At 45.3% G+C, this 17,873-nt stretch overlaps 2 protein-coding genes across 4 annotated transcripts in view; one reads left to right on the forward strand and one right to left on the reverse strand.

The window, feature by feature from the left end:
* Positions 1-1,022: 1,022 nt before the first annotated feature.
* On the forward strand, positions 1,023-14,075 carry tnfsf12 (TNF superfamily member 12). The gene is made up of 6 exons (XM_063187206.1): positions 1,023-2,602; positions 5,817-5,898; positions 9,640-9,693; positions 9,802-9,825; positions 10,857-10,984; positions 12,407-14,075. The coding sequence occupies exons 1-6, from the start codon at positions 2,429-2,431 to the stop codon at positions 12,659-12,661; spliced, it is 717 nt and encodes a 238-aa protein (XP_063043276.1). The 5' UTR covers positions 1,023-2,428; the 3' UTR covers positions 12,662-14,075.
* A 1,449-nt stretch (positions 14,076-15,524) lies between these two features.
* LOC134437660 (chromodomain-helicase-DNA-binding protein 3-like) overlaps positions 15,525-17,873 on the reverse strand; it is a 107,085-nt gene continuing 104,736 nt past the window's right edge. For all 3 annotated transcript variants that reach the window (XM_063187148.1, XM_063187149.1, XM_063187147.1), the window contains one exon: positions 15,525-17,873. This exon is cut by the window's right edge and continues 1,065 nt beyond it. The gene's annotated coding sequence lies outside the window, so the exon portion shown is untranslated.

Here is a 17,873-nt window from a genome sequence, read left to right on the forward strand (position 1 = left end):
AGCTTGAAAATGTCTCACATCTCCTTCCAATGAGCGTCTTCAGGTTGATGTAACTAACATCCTCAGGCTGAAACTCTTATGACACGGCCCTTGTTACAAATGTAGTGCTACTAGAATATCAATGACCAAATCATAATGTATTACTCAAGACTGTGTAAATGTTGTAGTCGTGTAGTACTAAGGTAGTTAAGTCTTCAAGGACTACTACAGCATTCCAGTGGGGGAACGGTGCTCATTAGGAGGCTATGGAATAAGTCCTGTTGCTCTTACTGTTAAACTCTTTTGATGTCTGGTGGTACATACGGTATGTACAGTAGCCATCCGTATCTGTGTTGGGGTCACTGTAGCAGAGTCACAGTACCTGTAGGCTACTTGTCTGTTGCAGCAGGCAGAACAGGGGCAGATGGTGGCTGGCAGACTAATTCTAAAGGTTGTGTGGTTGGTTGTCTCCTGTAAATGAGTGTGTGTGTGTGTGTGTGTGTGTGTGTGTGTGTGTGTGTGTGTGTGTGTGTGTGTGTGTGTGTGTGTGTGTGTGTGTGTGTGACAAAAAGAGAGAGAGATTAATCTATGGACTCTGTAGCACTCTATCCATGTATTGTACGTAAGGAAGTGCCAGTTAGTGCTTTCCTGTTTCTTACCTAAAGCCTTTACATAATCGATGTGTCTGGTTACATTTCCCATTTCAGTCTGTGTAAGAGTGCAATCACACCTGTAATTGTGACTAATTCTCCAGTAGCAATAGCCATATATTCTGTCAGACTACTCGTGTGCAATGTAAATAGTATGTCACTTGGTTGAGTGCAGTTGATAATCATTATTTTCACGTGTGTACATGAGAGATGATTGCTGCTGTGAGTGTGGAGGAGTCATTACTGACCTGGCCCTGACCTCACCAGGCTGTGGCCGACTATGGGAGCATGGCACAAGTAGCCTAGTCAACGTTTACTACAGTTAGATAACGTGTACAATTCTTTTCCTATAAGAACAGTCTGTATCTTCCTAAATAAGATGTTAAATAAAGTATTTAACTGAATAATTATTTTGGCAAATCCTTCTTCACTCATATTTCAGAATAGTATGGTCGAATTCCACGTGCCATTCTGATCGCATACGCATAACATTTTTGTCCCGAAGTAGCAATAGGCTTCTTTCCCCACTTGGTTTTAATAAATAAGTAGGCTTTTGTATGAAGTATAGGCCTACATGATTTTCTCTAGATGTCATACCTGCTACATAGTTCATATTTTTAAGCCTGAATGACAGAAGGCATGATGGAGACAGTGTGACCAACATCTACGTTTTTAGCATGACAAGTGGCGCATTACACAAATTTGGCCGATATAGGCCTACTATAATAAACTACCTCCACCATGCGCCCCTGCTGGCATTGTAATGGCAATTCATAACGTAGGTAGCAGTGCCACCGTGTGGTAGGTAGGCGAACACGTGAGACAAATTCACTTGTCCAGGATTACTATACCAACAAGTGTAATCCAATCAGGCTAATTAGTTCGGGCGCACTGACTGGGTTTCCAGGCCGGGTCGATTTATGTCACAGGCAGTGTTTTTGTTTTTATAGTCTGCGTCTATTCGGGGTTTTTAAAAACAAATATATAAATGGCACATCCAACGCATAACGAGGAAACTGGACTTGATGCAGACGCTTCATTTTTTGACACCATGTACCACTTCCTATTAATAACGTCAGCGTGGCGTCGTGCTAGGTTGAGCGTCACAGATCGATTGTGGAGAAGTTGCGATTTTTGACACGGGAGGCAGGGCCAAACTGGAGTAAAAAGATACCTGGTGCTGCTTCTGGAGGGGAAGTGTGGCGATTGACAGCGGTGGAGTTGTGCGTTTCCGGACAGTGGTGTTGCGCGAGGGCATTTCGACGTGCCGCCGGGGGTTTCAGGATGCCCACGCAGACACGCGACCTCTCTCCGCAAGATCTGTCAAGATTCGGCACTTTAGGAGGAGGACTCCACGACTGAGCGACTCGAGGACGCAAGCCCTGGGAGACGTCTAGTGCTGCGCTGTTAAACTTGCAGAACTTGCGATTTGGCTGGACCTCAAGCTCGCCAGTGCAAGAAAAAAAGCAATATTTTTTTGTGCTTGACGTGGGCTTTGGATTCCAGGACAAACGTAATTAACGTTCCTTACTACACATTGCATTCTTCGTGCGCCTCCACACCATTTGCGACTCAGCACGGCAAGCAGCATGTCAGTTTGCCAGCAGTTTGTGAAAAAACTGTTTGGTTGACAACTGCACACCGCGCAGCATCTGAACCACTGCCACTTGCGTTTTAATGGACGCGGCGCGCTCGGTTTGGCGAGATGCATGCATATGTGTTCATGTGCGTTTTGGATGAAGAAGGGTCTTCTATTCTGCAATCTCTGAGATGGTAAATGACGATTCGCCAACATTACAATGCATCGAATTCTGCAGCGGAGAAAAATACGCAAACTTCGGTTTGTATGGGCAGCCATGGCCGTGTTCGCATTGGTGCTCGCTTTGTGCAGTGCCCTGTTTACAATCTGGACATGGCGACAAACTAGGGACCTGTCCGTATCTTTCTCAACTCTGCAAGAAAGCCTGGAACAAGTGAGTATCAAAACCATCCCGACCCAAATAAATGTGCATATATAATTACATGCATTATTGCTCTGAATTGCAGCGCTGTAGAAGTACCCTAATTATGCAACCCAATCAATAATTTTATCATCCAATAAGTTTTTTCACCCTTCCTCTGCCTCGTCAATGTTATGCAACCAGAACAACTCCATGGGCGCTTTAAACCCTAGTGGGGGTCGTCTGTTCGCCGCGCTTCACGGAAAAATGCACAGCCCACATGTCACAAGCCAGTGGCTCTTAATTTGCACAAAGTGCCGCATCGCTGCTGGGGGTGCCGCACAGCATTTTTACTGCTGACCGAAATTGCCCACATAAAGCGGCGAATGATTACTTAGCCTATTTAGTCTGCATGTCTCCGCCAAGTGTAAACGCTTCGCTGCCAAACTCACTCCAATTTTAGCGCAATTTACTGGAAACCTTAGAATACTTGGCGCAGTTTCACAACGTGGCCAAATACGCTGCCTCTGAAAAAATAGAAATGGCTGCCTCTTGCGCACACGTGTGTAATTATGGTTAAGTGATTTGCAACCAATAAACTGTCAACAACAGTTAAGTATATTTTACTCACAGCATGCATTGTGGACGCGTTGTCATTCGTCCTTTTAAATTCACAAAGACAACTCTTGAGCTACACCGCAAAAGGACAACGCAGCGCAGCCACACGCACCGTATGTTTATGCACCACCTACGTTTCCATTGTAGCGCTCCGGTGATCATCATTTGCGCTCTAAAACCGCCATTGGCAGCCTTAAAATATCATGTCAGACTCCTCATTGTCAATGTGCGGACGCAGCCAGCAAAACATTAGTTTACGCAAATGTGGACCAAGAGCATCTTCCTCAACACAACCCATCACGGAAACCTTCAACTCAACAGGTCTTGTCAAGACTGCTTTCACGCACAGCCACTCTCATCCAAGACAGATGTTGGCCAATGAAATCCCGGTGTTGCTAAATTAGTTCATATGAGAGTGGATGATGGCACGTAGCTTTCCAGGATCTGATGCTTTTAACATGTAGCCTTCCAGGACATGATGATGACGACTGATGGCAAAACAATCTGGCCCATCACTATCTCCCATCCCATTTAGAGCCAAGTTACCTATTACCTTATTCAGGTACATTCATAGGTTCCATATTCAGCACCACACACTAGGCAGTGTGGACATCAGTAGGAAAAACTACTGAATAGTCATAGCTGGAAGTTACGAAGCAACAGATACAAGTTATTACTGTCGTAGAAAGCTGCATCATGTGCATTGATTTATTATTGAAAACAGTAGCTCAGACTTTTTAGGCAGACATGCAATTACTAGAAACACAAATGTCATGACTGATTTCAGGTATTCACCATTTTTGTGTTTTGACTGGAAAGAGGGGATTGGACCCCCCCCCCCCCCCAAAAAAAAAAAAAAAACAAACAAACAAAAAAAACAAAAACAAATATTCTTCAAAAGGAGTTCCAAGCATTATCCTGGGTCCATTAGCACAGTTTTGAGATGTTGACACAATGCAGACATAAACTGAAATAGTAAATTGCACACAATTAATGGAATCATGGCTGACCTCCGCGAGTACAGTAGTTTCCGAGCACCACTAATCAAGCCTTACATCTGGAAGATGTTACCCCCCCACCCACTAATGGTGGCCTGTTGATGTAGCGAGATAAAGGCGCCTGGGGCTGAGAACGCAGTGGCTCTAAACACAACAACAACATTAGACATTAACCCTAATGGGTTGGGAATCGGTCTCTTTGAATTGGAAGGTTACAGGTTCGAATACCATATCATCATCATCATCCATGGCTGGAGTGGCCTTGAGCAAGGCACCTTACCTTATATAGCTCTACGAACCTATGAGGGAAGGAACAATACCTTGTAGACTCTAACCAATAAGCCATACCTAAATAACTATCTAAATAACTAACAAGCTAAATAATTGGAAAAAGGTGATACACACAGTGCAAATATTTGAGCAATGTGTCTGGGAAACGATATGATAAGATGCTATTTGGACTCTATCACTCTAACACTTTTATCAAGAGGTGTTGGATCAGAAGCAGACAACTTCTTTTTAATTATTCTCTAGAGATTATGAGGCGCTCTTATTGCTCAAAAAGTTGCCATGTGTATCATCATTCTTTGGATAAAAGTTTCAGCTAAATGTAATATGATGGAATGCCACAACAACAACTGCACCAGAGAGATCCAAGCAGGTGTACAGGGGCCGTAAAATGAATTATTCAAGACTCTGTCCAAGAGCAATTCCAGGGGTCAGCGCTGAATTGGCCATCCAGCTGTGAAGAGCAAAAAAAAAGAGAAAAGAAAATGTGAGAATTGCCCCCGCACTCGTTTTCTTTTCCCGTTTTCTTTCACGTGGAAGACAACAAATGCCCCCTCTTTGAGCCAAATTCCGCTGATGCTCTGAGAATGTTTGCTTGCAAGGCAAAAATTTAGCGCTGTGATTTTTTTTTTTAGCATCTCTCGGCTTTGCTCGTATGCAGACTCAATGTTGAGGGTTAAGACATTTCTGGAATGCGAGACTCTGAAAAAAAATGCTTTAAGGTGTCGCAACTGGTTTTTTTGAAGAGGAAGTGGTAGACTTATTAAAAAGTCTCTCCCTCCCTCCCTCTTTCCGTGTGTATGTGTGTGTGTGTGTGTTTGTGTGTGTGTGTGTGTGTGTGTGTGTGTGTGTATGTGTGTGTGTGTGTGTTTGTGTGTGTAAATGTGTGTGTACCGGTGCCAACTGTGGAGAAAGGGTTTGTTTATGTGGGCCCACAGAAAAATCTGAGCTTTGCACTTAATTGCCACTAAGATTAGAATGGGATGTTATGCTCTTTTCTCAGTAGGCACATCTCCAACAGAAGCACACTTTAAATGTTCACATCAGTGCAAGCCACTCAGTCTTTCCATAAAACTATCATTGATTCATTGCGTGTGAGAGAGAGCATTCTCAATTTCTCTCTCTCTCTCTCTCTCTCTCTCTCTCTCTCTCTCCTTCCTGCTCTCAATTTCAAAGTCAATGTAGCTTTATTAGCATGACTGTTAGTGAAATCCAATCTTACTACTTTATGAAGAACAGTGGAACTTCACATTAGTTTGCAAAACGAAACTGAAGTATTAACCCTCTCTCTCCCCCCCCTCTCTCATTCTCTATCTCTCTCTCTCTCTCTCTCTGGTATGCAGGTGAACACCCAGCGTAGAGAGATCGTCCAGCTCATTCTGGAGAAGAGGGAGATTCTACAGGGTCGCAGGCTGAAGAGAGATGGTAAAGGCACTCTCAAGACTGATGCTGAAACTTTGACTTTTATGGAGTTTAACACCCAATGCTCCTTAACTGTTTATGTAACTGTTATACTCCTCAACACTTATGTGCCCATATCATATCAGCTGTAGATACAGCATGCAAACATTGACAATCTACTGTATGCTCAGATATACTATATTGAACATAAATTGATCTATTCAGGCGGTACAAGGAGCCCTCATCAAGTGTCAAAAATGTCACTTCACATTCATGTCACGATAGTTACCAGCATCATGTGCTGTGTTTGTATTCGAGTATGTAATCATTGCCTAGAACCCTCATCATCAGTACAAGGCTAGAGTCCAAAAAAAAGGTTGGCTCCCTGCTCCAGTTTGATTTCTCTCTACTCCCAATGCAACTCTATCACAAGTCCCCTAAAGTACTCCCTCATGAGTAATTGAACTTTGACAGCTCAACCACTGTCTCGCCTGTTTACTACGACATGAGAATTGCAAGGTCTCTGGAGTATTGAACTGCAACACTGCGTACAACAACACAACACAACACTGTGTCCTGGGACTGGTGTGGTGTGCTGTGGTGTGGTGAGCAGAGCTGAGTGGAGAGGAGTGGAGTGGAGCGTTTGCGTGCGTGTCTGTCGTGATATTTAAAGCCGCAGCGGACAGAGCGGCACCCCTGGTCAATGCCAGCGGGCACCGGGATTCTAAAAGCTGCCCCTACAGGAAACAGTAGGCAGCCGCTCGAGTGACTCAAAGATTATAGGTCTCACTCAGGACTAGGACGACGCTGCTCAGCTCCGCGCAGGGAGAGGAGAGGAGAGGAGAGGAGAGGAGAGGAGAGGAGTGGAGTGGAGAGGAGAGGAGTGGAGAGGAGTGGAGTGGAGAGGAGGAGTGGAGTGGAGAGGAGAGGAGTGGAGAGAGGAGAGGGGAGGAGCAGAGAGTTGGAGAGAGGAGAGGAGTGGAGTGGAGAGAGGGGAGGGGAGGAGCAGAGAGTTGGAGAGAGGAGAGGAGAGGAGAGGAGAGGGGAGGGGAGGGGACAGGAGAAGAGAGGAAAGGAGAGGAGTAGAGGAGAGGAGAGGAGGCAAGAGAGAGGAGCAGAGAAGAGAGTAGAGGAGAGGGAAATTGGAGAGGAGAGGAGGGGAGAGAGGGAAGGAGAGGAGAGGAGAGAGGTGGGGAGAGAGGGAAGGAACACAGAGGAGAGGAGAGAAGAAGTGAAGAGAGGGAGGGAGGGAGACGGGAGACTAGATGAGAGGAGAGGAGAGGAGAGTGGAGTGGTGGAGAGAGGACAGAAGAGGAGAAGGAGAGAGGAGAGGCAGAGATGTGGAGAGGGGAGAGAAGAGGAGAGGAGAGGAGAGGAGAGGAGAGGAGAGGAGAAAGGCGAGAAGTGGAGAGGGGAGGGGAGGGAAGGAGAGGGGAGAAGAGACGGGACACACATTGCCCAGAAATGAAAATCATTGGGCCCCAATCGGGAACCTCTCTCTCTCTCTCTCTCTCTCTCTCTCTCTCTCTCTCTCTCTCTCTCTCTCGATGCCACACGCCACATGGGGAGTTATGTGCTTCTGTGCTTTTTAAATTTCTGTCTTTTTCCTTTTTTTGCTCTAAAACAAAAACCTGAGTGGGCCCCATCACCCTCCCTTTCTCCTGCTCCCCATCTCTCCCTCTCTCGTTTGCTTTCTCTCTCCATTTCGACAGCCGTAAATAGTTTTCATGTTGTTACGTTCCCCACAGTTCTGCAGCAGCAGTGGTTTTCATTTTCAGTGTGCGTGCACGTGTTTGTGTGTGTGTGTGTGTGTGTGTGTGTGTGTGTGTGTGTGTGTGTGTGTGTGTGTGTGTGTGTGTGTGTGTGTGTGTGTGTGTGTGTGTGTGTACATCCTTGTGTGTGTGTGTGTGTGTACATCCTTGTGTATGTGGCTGTGTGTCTGTGTGTCTGTGCATCCTTGTGTGTGTGTGTCTGTGTGTGTATACATCCGTGTGCAGTGTGTGTGTGTGTGTGTGTGTGTGTGTGTGTGTGTGTGTGTGTGTGTGTGTGAGAGCGTGCGTGTATGCACGCACAGGCATCTGCGAATGTGTACATATGTGTACATAAAAAAGCGGGGGGCAGATTCTCTGATTGCACATTAAAAGGCATCGCAGCATAATGCAGCAAACACCTGGGGCTGCCTGCCTGCCTGCCTTGGCCAGCACGGCACAGCTACAAAGCAAGACCGCAGCAACAAAAAAAAGAAAGAAAGAAAGAAAGAAAGATGGACGTCCGTGCCAAAAGCCGCAGACTGCCCATGGGAGCTGCAGCACGCTGCATGCCGGAGCCCCCATCATGCATCTTGATAAGCGCCCGTCTGACTAAGCCATCGGCGTGTCACGCCAGGGTCACAGGTCTCCGATCAACCCCCCCCCCCACACACACACCAATTCAGCCGGTCGATAACTCAACCAGCGCCGGCCGTCCGAAAATAGCCGAGGACATAAAATATAAGGAGGGCCTTGGTCGGTTTGTTTGTGAGTTTACGGGAGAGCAGCTGGCAATGGATTTAGTAAGTCCACCTTGTTCTGCCGTATAGGTGGTCTGTTCTCCCTCTCCTCCTCCTCCTCCTCCTTTCCTCCACCACTACTGTCGATGCATGTAGCCCCTCTCCTCTCCTCTCCTCTCCTCGCCGCCCTCCCTTCTCCTCTGCTCTCCTCTCCTCGCCTCCCTTTCCCCGCTCGGTCGCATATCATATCTGATCCTGCTGTGCACGTAGGCCCCGGACCGTCAGGAGGTACAGAGGGGGGCCTCCCACGATGCCAAGACACTTAACACAAAACAAACCACCTCCCTCCCCCGAGGACCGACCCGCGGGGGGGGCCCTGTACCCCCCCTCTCCCCAAATCCCACCCGCCAACCCCTCTGGCCCCCCTTTCCATCTTCAGGATGGATTCAGTTATTTATTGTGCGTTTTTGAACAGAGGCCATGGCCATTATTCTCACTTCTCTTTCTCTTGATCTCGTCTCTTACACTCTCTCTCTCTCTCTCTCTCTCTCTCTCTCTCTCTCTCTTTCTCAATCGCGCTCCATCTCTCTCTATCTCTATCTGCCTCCTCTCTCTGCTCTGTCTGTCTTTCCTCCTTCTGCCTTTTGGATTTTTTACAACCCGTGTGGGTCACGGAGCAGCCAAACAACCCTGCTCTCCCTCCCTCCCTCCATGCTTCGGTATCTTTCTCTTTTCTTTCTTTTTTGGACCCCTCCTTTCTCTCTCTCTCTCTCTCTCTCTCTCTCTTTCTTTCTCTCTCTCTCTTTCTCTCCGTCTCTCCTCTTCTGTTGACTGGAAGCAGCTGGCAGAGAGAGCAGCAGTCCTCCATGAATCCAGAGCACGAGGACGCGTGTGCGTGTCTGTCTGTGTGCATGTGTGTGTATGTGTGTGTGTATGTGTGTGTGCATGTGTGTGTGTGCTGGAAAAGAACTCCCCCCTCTGCAAAAAAAAAGAAGTCATAGCACAGATCTCTCTGTCTGGACCATCTGGTCAAGCCATCAAGATTTTTCATCTGCTTCGCGGATCACCATCGATGTCAATACACTTTTCTAAAGCGTATACTATACTATAGTGTGTCTCCGGCCAGAGAAGTAATCTCCTGCATGTTACCTTGGCCTGAGGTGACGTCTCATTTCAGCCGAGTTCAGCACAAAAAAGTTTTGACATTTGTGTTTATGTTTCTCCATCCTTTTCTTTCCTCCTATCTCACTCTGTCTCTGTTTTTCCCCCTTTTACAGCAGTGACAGGAAAGGGGAAAAATGGAGTAAGAAAAGTGGCGTCCCATTTCGAAAGTGAGTTGAGCCGCGCTTTAATCCTTGTGTTGCTCTCTTTTTGCAAACACCCACCCCCTGCTGTGTTTGTTTGGCGCTCACTTCTCCCCTTATCTGTTTTCCTTACAGTAACTAAGACGTCCTTTCAGAATGGTAAGTGGCGATAAGTTGCTTTGATAAGCTCTCTCGGGGCTGTTTCAGTGTTGCCTGATGAGATATCTTCAGCATGCCTCTCTAACTTACACTGCCAGCCAGGTCTATCTGTCTCTCCCTCCCTCCCTCTCACTCACCCTATCAGGCTATTTGGCCACAAAACACCTGCAAAGTAATTGGCAAGGCAAGCGTGGCAGTTTTACGGTTGGTTTACCCTTGATATGCTGAAATTGTGTTTATAGATAAACCCAGATTTTAATAGGTCTTAAGATTTTCTTTTTTTAGAGCCAGATGTAGTTTTATAGACCAAGTATGCCTACACGCACAGGTACTGTAATCTGACCATATGCTTACTCTTAAGTATACATTCTTATCACCAATGTTTTTCACAAGGCCATAGACCAAGCAACTATTAATTTATAGCCTCTTGTGGATGGGCCCGTCGATAGGCCTATTCACTCTGCAGAAAACACTCTCCATCATAATAACATCGATATGACATTATCAAGAGTTGTAAGTAACAGAGTAAGACTTAGCCAATGCAATTTTGATGAGAATTAAGTTATGGCAGAGGCTCTGCGCAAAAGAGCCTTTTTTAATAATATTTTTTTAGGGGCTTTTATGCCTTTATTTTGACAGGACAGTCGAAGATGGTGACAGGAAGCGAATGGGACAGAGAGACGGGGGAGGACTCGAACTGGGGTCCCTGTGGGTGGGCATGCAAGCCCAATGTGGGGGGCTTAGCGTGCTGCGCCACAGCGCCCCCATAATGGAATAGTTTTGTCCCATTTTGCATTTGCCATTAACACTCATATCAACAATACAAATGGTCTAAGCCCCCCACATAGGGCTTGCATGCCTATGGGGACCCAGGTTCGAATCCGGCCTGGGTCGTTTCAGAATCCCACCCCATATCTCTCTCCCACTGGTTTCCTGTCTCCATCTTCAACTATCCTGTCTCAATAAACGTCTAAAATGCGGAATAAAGCCAATAATAATGGTAGGTAATGGTTTTGTCTGTTTTTGTGCAGTGGTTGAGGACGGCTTCATCAAGGGCTGGGAGGAGGAGGCCCTCAACATGAGCAAGGCGGTGACCTATAAGCCAGAGACGGGCACCTTCCGAGTGGAGCGCACCGGCGTCTACTTCCTGTACTGCCAGGTATCCAGTTCTCCTCTCCTGACCACAAGTGGCCAGACGCCGGCTTTTTTTCTGTCTACCAGTGTCAAATATTTTCTGCCGATTTCAATTTAGGGTGAAATCGGCTTCCAATTTCTTAAGTTTCGCTCCAGTTCCATGTGTGTTGGCGATTGTGACTGCCTGTCTTCCCTATGCTTCCATTGTTTGTCATCTAATCTTGGTAGGGCTTCCATACGGCAGCTGTAGCTAGGTGACGAAAGTGGGTTATGGAGGTAGTTCAAAAATGATAGTAGAAGTAGTAGAACACATTGCATTTTAATATCTTTAAGAAAGATGCACAGGGTTCCTCCACATAACAAGGGCCCTTTTAAATGTGCTTTATCCAGCCTTATCTAGATTTATTGATTAAACACAATTGAAGCTGCATAACCCCACCTAGATATGTAGACGCCCCTAGTGGCAGCAAATGAAGCTTGCCGTCAGGGACATGTATTGACAATCCATAGAGCTTGCAAATGGATGCTCTTAATACTGGCCATATGCTGTCCTGAGTATTAGGTTGTAGCGCTATCCCATTGCATGCAGAGGGATTGGAAAGACAACCTTTTAACGCACCTCTCTTTCAATGCTAAGCTATTTTCCCACTATTGTTGATATTTGCTTCATTCCGTACTCCGTGACCCCCGTTCCTCCTCCTCAGCTGGTGCACTTAACTCAGTTATCTCAGATTTATCACTTGTCCGCAACTGAAAGGAACAAAGGAGAGATTTGTTAAATCCAAGTTCAAATGAAAAAAACTTGATCAAATGAGTTGAAATTAGTGATTCTGCTTCTCTCTGTACCCTATGCCTCTCCTGGGCCATGTGCCTGAAAACATCTTCAGTTACCTTAACCAGATTCATATGCTCAATCAGATGCATCGTGTAAATCAGCTTATTCATAATGTTGATACTGCTTCTGTCTGTTCTCCACTGCGCCTCTTCCTCCTCCTCCTCCTCCTCGGTCAACAGGTGCACCTCAGTAAGAACCAGAGCCAGTACGGGAAGTTGATGAGGAAGTAAAAGTGGTTTATTTAATCCAAACATAGTTCCAAACCAGATAGAAGTAGTGGAACAATTTGACTTTTCAAAAGTTTTCTTCTTCTAACATAGATAATGTGCCTCTCTACCTCAGTTCATCACTTGGTTTCAAAGTGGAATGTGGGGGCCTTTTTGGAAGTATTCCACATCTGCCAATTTGAAATGAGTCCATGCATAATGATGTCTGCTGCTGTGTGTACCCCTTGGTGCCCCACCCAACTCTACTGTACCTGTCCCTCTCCACCCCATGGTCCGCAGGTGCACTTCAACGAGAACTAGGTGTATTACTTGACTGCAGTTGAGGTTTAATGCATAATGTTGATGCCTGCTTCTTTTAATACCCCTACCTGCTCCTGTTCCACAGGTGCACTTCAACGAGAACCAGAGCCAGTACGTGAAGCTGGAGGTGGCGGTGACGGGCGGCCCGTCCCTGCAGTGCATCGAGGGCTACGGCACCACGCCGTCCTCCGGCTCCCACATGTTCCACTTCCTCAAGCCCTGCCAGGTGTCGGGCCTGCTGCGGCTCAGCAAGGGCGCAGAGCTGAGGGCCAAGACCGCCCCCAACCTCATCCTCAAGAACAATGGCAAACACTACTTTGGCCTCTTCAAGATCAATTGAACTCCCTGCCCTCGTCTCGGTGGTGGTGGAGGAGGTGGGTGTGGAAAGACGGGAGGATATGACTTTGGGTTCTTCGAGATCAACCGAGTTACTTGTTGTTGGTGGTCATGATGCTGGTGGCGGAGGAGAAAGAGGGAGGATTTGACTCAGTCGTCTCCATGCAAGAAGATGAACTGCATGAAAACGAGAGATGGAGAGCGGGACAGAGAGGAAAGACAGATGGTGCTAGCCTTGTCCTGTGTCTTGAAGGTGTTGACCTTCAATCTTCTTATGCACTTAATGTTTAGTTTTGCTCCTGCAGAAATACGGAAGACGGTTTGTTTTTCGGAGTAGAATTTTTTCCTGCTTGACTCAAGTGAACAAAAATGAACGTGCAAAAGCAGACAACACAACCGTCTCCCATTTAGACATCTGCCTCTGTGGGCTTTCGCCAAAGTCTCTGTGCACTTTTTTTTAAATGTCAAATGTTTTCTGCAGAGGCCAGTTCCTTAGTCTAGGTCGTTCGGTGAAACTCTTTCTTAAACAGCGGCCTTCGTCTTCACCCCTAAGCCTCTAAACATACAGCATGCTGGACAGCTCGAAAGGAACGAGTGATGGGGATTTTGGGATTTCTTTTTTTTTTCGTTTGTTTTCTTGTTGGATACTTCTCTGGGTCTGCAGATGACAGATTTTGGACAAATGGCGTGCTTCTTGTGCCGCGCTGGAGCTGCGACAGGATTGCAAGAAGTCACAAGCCCCATGTGTCTCGAGCTGCACGTCTCCAGGCAGCAGGGCAAAGGGAAGCATGCTCGTGTCAGTTTCTCTTCCTATGCAGTAAAAAAACTCAGTCAAGCCATGTTGTCTTCTTCTTCTGATCAACGTCTTCAATAAGTTATGGACTCGTGATGACATTCCACAATGTCTGAACTTTTTACTCCCTTTTATCCCCTTTCCCACATTCGTGATCTGTCATCTGTGATATTGTAGTGTATTTCAAGAGAAGTATATTCTGTTTGTAATGTTCACGTTAAAAAAAGAATTAGCACTGTCAAGAATACGAGGAGTTTGTGTACATACGTAAGAAGGTCCATTTGAGAGGATTTTTTTTGCATAGAATGCGAAGGATTTACACATCATTGCAAGTTTTTTTTCAGTATGCAATTTTATATCGTTCTCATATATTTTTTAATCAATAAAGTAATGTTTTGTTTTCTCACTTTACCTAAACAAAACTCCAGCCAATGAAATGTCTTCGAGTTGTAACACCGTGCTGCCAAGTTTATCTGTACAGTGCTTAAAGCAGCATTTCTACCACATAAATATTTGTGATTTCTGTTAATTAAATCTGAAACACAATCTCTGCCGTTGCAAACGTTGCGAATTTCCTGTTTCGTGCTCAGTCGGCTTCCCCGTTCCCCTTTCGCCTGTGCGCAGAACCCCCTGTGTGTACCTCACGTTCCCCCCCACTAGAGCTGCCCCCCTCAACCTCCCTCCACCACCCCCCCTTCCTGAATCGGAATCCTGCCCAAATAGTTGAAAGCCTTTGAGGAAAAACATGCTCTGTGCATTCCTCTCCTCTCTCTCTCTCCCTCTCTCTCTCTCCTGCCTCTGTACTTACTCCCTGCGCCCTATATCTTTCACTTGTCTTGAAAAATGTTTAGTACAGTTTTTCCCCGCTTTTGGGTTTTTACGGCCTTTGAAAGTGGTTGCTTTCATCATTTCAATGCATGTTCGGTATTTTGCAAAAACATCAGGATTTACTATACAAAGTTATCCATTCCAAAGCAAGCATGGCAAAGCAGAGGTGACAGTGAAGCGAAATCGTGTGTGTAACTGTGACTTCTCTAATGTTCATACCACTGCCAAGTCTTTTTTTTCACAGCAGCAACTCCAGACAGAGACAAGGCTGCAGCCTTTAAAAAAAAACGTTGGCACCCATCCAAAGGAACTGAATAGATCATCAAGAAGTTGCAGCTTTGGAAGTATATAAGAGCCGGTCAAAGAGTCAAGCCCGTCGAAAAAAGGGTCGTCATACTGTAGCGATAGAACTTAAGACGCATGGTCGCCATAGTGATATAACACGGATTTAAGGATTTATTATGACATCACTGCAAGGAACTGCCGGAGTCATCCCCATCTCCATCCCCAGCCAGATGACAAGCCATTTCCTGTGCCTGTGACCCAGTGACTACTGATGTTCACTAAGGTGTTAGTCAGGGACCTCTCGCTGCTCCTCACTGCAGCCTGGGAGCTCATGAGTCAGCCAGATGGAGGATTCTCACCGTCTCCCAACTTCCTCAAGCCCTCTACTGCTTATTTAACAGCATCTGGCATTGATGCTAGTCTCACTTTTTTTTGGTCAATATACCACTATCTTTCCCCATTGCCTATATGTTACATCACAACACAGAACACCATTGCTTTTTTTAATTTTCGATTTTTTAACTTTATTTTATTACAAACAAAACAAGAACAAAATAAAAGAGAGATGCATTATTGACATGTTCCGCACAGCGCCCACAAGGGACTAAAAACAACACCACAGTCACTGATTGCTTGCTTTCCACAATTCTTTAACACAGTGACGGATACCAAGAAACAAATGAAAAACAAAACAATAAAGGCAAGGAGACAAAGGCAAGGAACAAAGACAATCTTTGAAAAAACAGAATGGACAAATGGAACTGATAGAGCAAGACAGAAGGAGCGATAGAGACGACAAAGAGAGGAGAGAGAGAGAAAAGTGCGTATTTTGACAAAGCCTTTCAGTTATGATAAGGGGTGATTGCGAAACACTCCATGACAAATAAATCACTTGCCATAATACTCATTTGAAAGTCTTCATTTGAAAGGGATACTTTGCCAGACAGTTGGGACTGAGGGGAGAGGGAGGGAGGGGGTTTGCTTTTGGTAGGGAGAAAATAAATTAACTCTTTCTACTATTCTAATGATCTGAAGTCAGTACAAGTTGAGGCCTAGCTAAACGTACACAGCAAAGCATATAAAGAGTTTAGACGACTCTCTAGTTTACACATGAGCTCTTTGCACTTACTGAACTCTGCATTAATTAAGGCGCGTACAGCATGTCAGCGTGTGCATGTGCAGGACATTTGGAGTGAAACCGATTGAGGAGAGAAACAAAAGACTTCAAAAAATACTTTTCGCCTCGGAGACTTTTTCTCGAGACTATCGTTTTCTTTTTATGTAAGCTTGCTGTATTTTGGAGAATAGCACTACTGTGTTACACTCTCGACACGTCTCCAGCCTGGGTTATTTAGTGAGGGCCACCCTCTGTACTGTAGAGAGTTCAAGCAAGAACAAAAAGGCTTTTTAATTTTTTTTATGTTTACTAATATTTTTCCGAAGTTCGTTCAACCTCCTCGTCCAGTGGCGGTTATATGATGTTCGGAGTAGAGAGAAACAATGTTGGAACTAGCAACAGTAACGTCTAAAATTGTTAACATTTTGTTTTTTTTGTTTTATCTGGATTTATTTATCTTCTTTTTTAATTTTGGTAGAAGCTTTATAGTTTGAAATAGCAATGACAATGTCGAGGACAGCAACGGCGACCATGATAATAGTAATAACCGTACTGGTAATAAGAAATAAACACACAAGAACACATTCGGAACCGAGTTTAAATATTATGCAAAACAATAATCACAGAGTCTTGTAAAAAGGAGCAGTAGAAACCATGGAAAATAAACAAGAAAGCAGGAGAGCGTCGGGGGAAGAGGAGGAGGAGGCATGGGGTAGCGAGGGATGCTGTGTGTGTGTGTTTGTGTGTGTGTGTGTGTGTGTGTCTGTGTGTCTGTGTGTGAGTGTGTGTCTAGAGGAGAGAGGTCAAGATGAGGTTGTGGTGCGGGGTGAATATTAGGTTTGAAAGAGAAGAGACATGGTGGGTGGGCAGGCAAGTAAAAAGGACAGCTCTGCACTACCTCGCCGCTCTCATACGAAAACAAAACATTCTGTGGGAGAGGGCCACCTTGTTCTGCCATTAAAGTGTACACTGATGAGGTCTTTTAATTACTGTACAAAACTCGTTTTCTTTATCCATTCCCAAACAGACTACATTTACCCCGGAGCCGTGTCACGACTGTGTGTGCCTCCCCTGCAAACTGCTGAACTTCCACACTTCAATCTGACACAGAATAGGCCTACTTCAGGCGGCCTTAGACTGTTTAGTGTAGAGGGGGACAATACGGACCTTATGGGATACGTGTAGCACAATCTTGCCCATATAAGGACTCGTTTTTTACATTCCAGCTACAAGAAATCGGATCCATGACATAGCGATATGATGCACTTTCAATACAAGTACATATTGGACTGAGACATGGTAGTAATGTCCCTATCGACCACTAATTTGTATAAGATGCCAACTCACCCTATGCTATATCGTACAAGCCATTCCTAGTTAACTGCAAAAGAAGGGCGCCCATGACATAGCTTTTCTGTTTGGCTCTTTGAGTGTGTTATAAGGCACACATCTATCCCGTGTCTGAGTCTCAGCTGTAGCCTACATTGGTTTGATGTTGAAGACAGTCATTATTAGATTAAAGTTTAGATTTTTTTTAGGAGTGAATAGCATGGTGGAAGAGACATCCATGCTTCTCTCTGCAAGAGTGTCACCTATAAAGCCTTGGTTTAAAGATAATAGCTGATTGACAGCTAAGTTTTACTACGTATTTGTTTTAATAGACAGTGAGAGTGAAAGAGAGAGCCATGGTGACACGGACACATACCATATTCTCCTCTTTACACTGAAATTCAGCTTTGATGCATTAGCTTGACGATCAATGCTAACTGTTATTTTTTATATTCATTTAGACATTTGCTATTTGTTATTTTTCATGTAGGTTTTTATTTGTCTTAGAGCATAAGAGAGGGAGCTGTGTGACTATGTGAGCGGTCCTTGTCCTGATGTGTGAGGGCGGTGAGGGTGAAAGGCGAGCGAAGAAAGAAGTTTCTCTAAGTCAGTGAAGCATGCCTGTAGGGAAACACTAATGGCGGTCAATGGAGGCAAAAATGTGTTTTTTTTCCTAATTTTTTCTTTTTTTTCACATACAGTCATGCAGTTTCGTGTTACGGTCACTGGCAAGATAGCGACATGAGGGTTATGTTTTTGTTAGCATCTTGTTGGCGGGCTGGGAGGGTAGCGGAAGTGTTTGCGAGCGTGTGTGCACACGTGTGTTTGTTTATGTGTGTATGTGCATGTGTGTACGCCAACTGG

The sequence above is a fragment of the Engraulis encrasicolus genome, chromosome 21 (assembly GCF_034702125.1).
Source record: "Engraulis encrasicolus isolate BLACKSEA-1 chromosome 21, IST_EnEncr_1.0, whole genome shotgun sequence".
Classification (NCBI taxonomy): Eukaryota; Metazoa; Chordata; class Actinopteri; order Clupeiformes; family Engraulidae; genus Engraulis; species Engraulis encrasicolus.

Bases quoted from the DNA above. Each gene is read 5' to 3' on its own strand.
- tnfsf12 (XM_063187206.1), top strand. From the start codon at position 2,429: ATGCATCGAATTCTGCAGCGGAGAAAAATACGCAAACTTCGGTTTGTA. The intron at 9,694-9,801 runs GTGAGTTGAGCC...TTTTCCTTACAG, and splicing joins AGTGGCGTCCCATTTCGAAA to TAACTAAGACGTCCTTTCAG. The intron at 10,985-12,406 runs GTATCCAGTTCT...CCTGTTCCACAG, and splicing joins TCTACTTCCTGTACTGCCAG to GTGCACTTCAACGAGAACCA.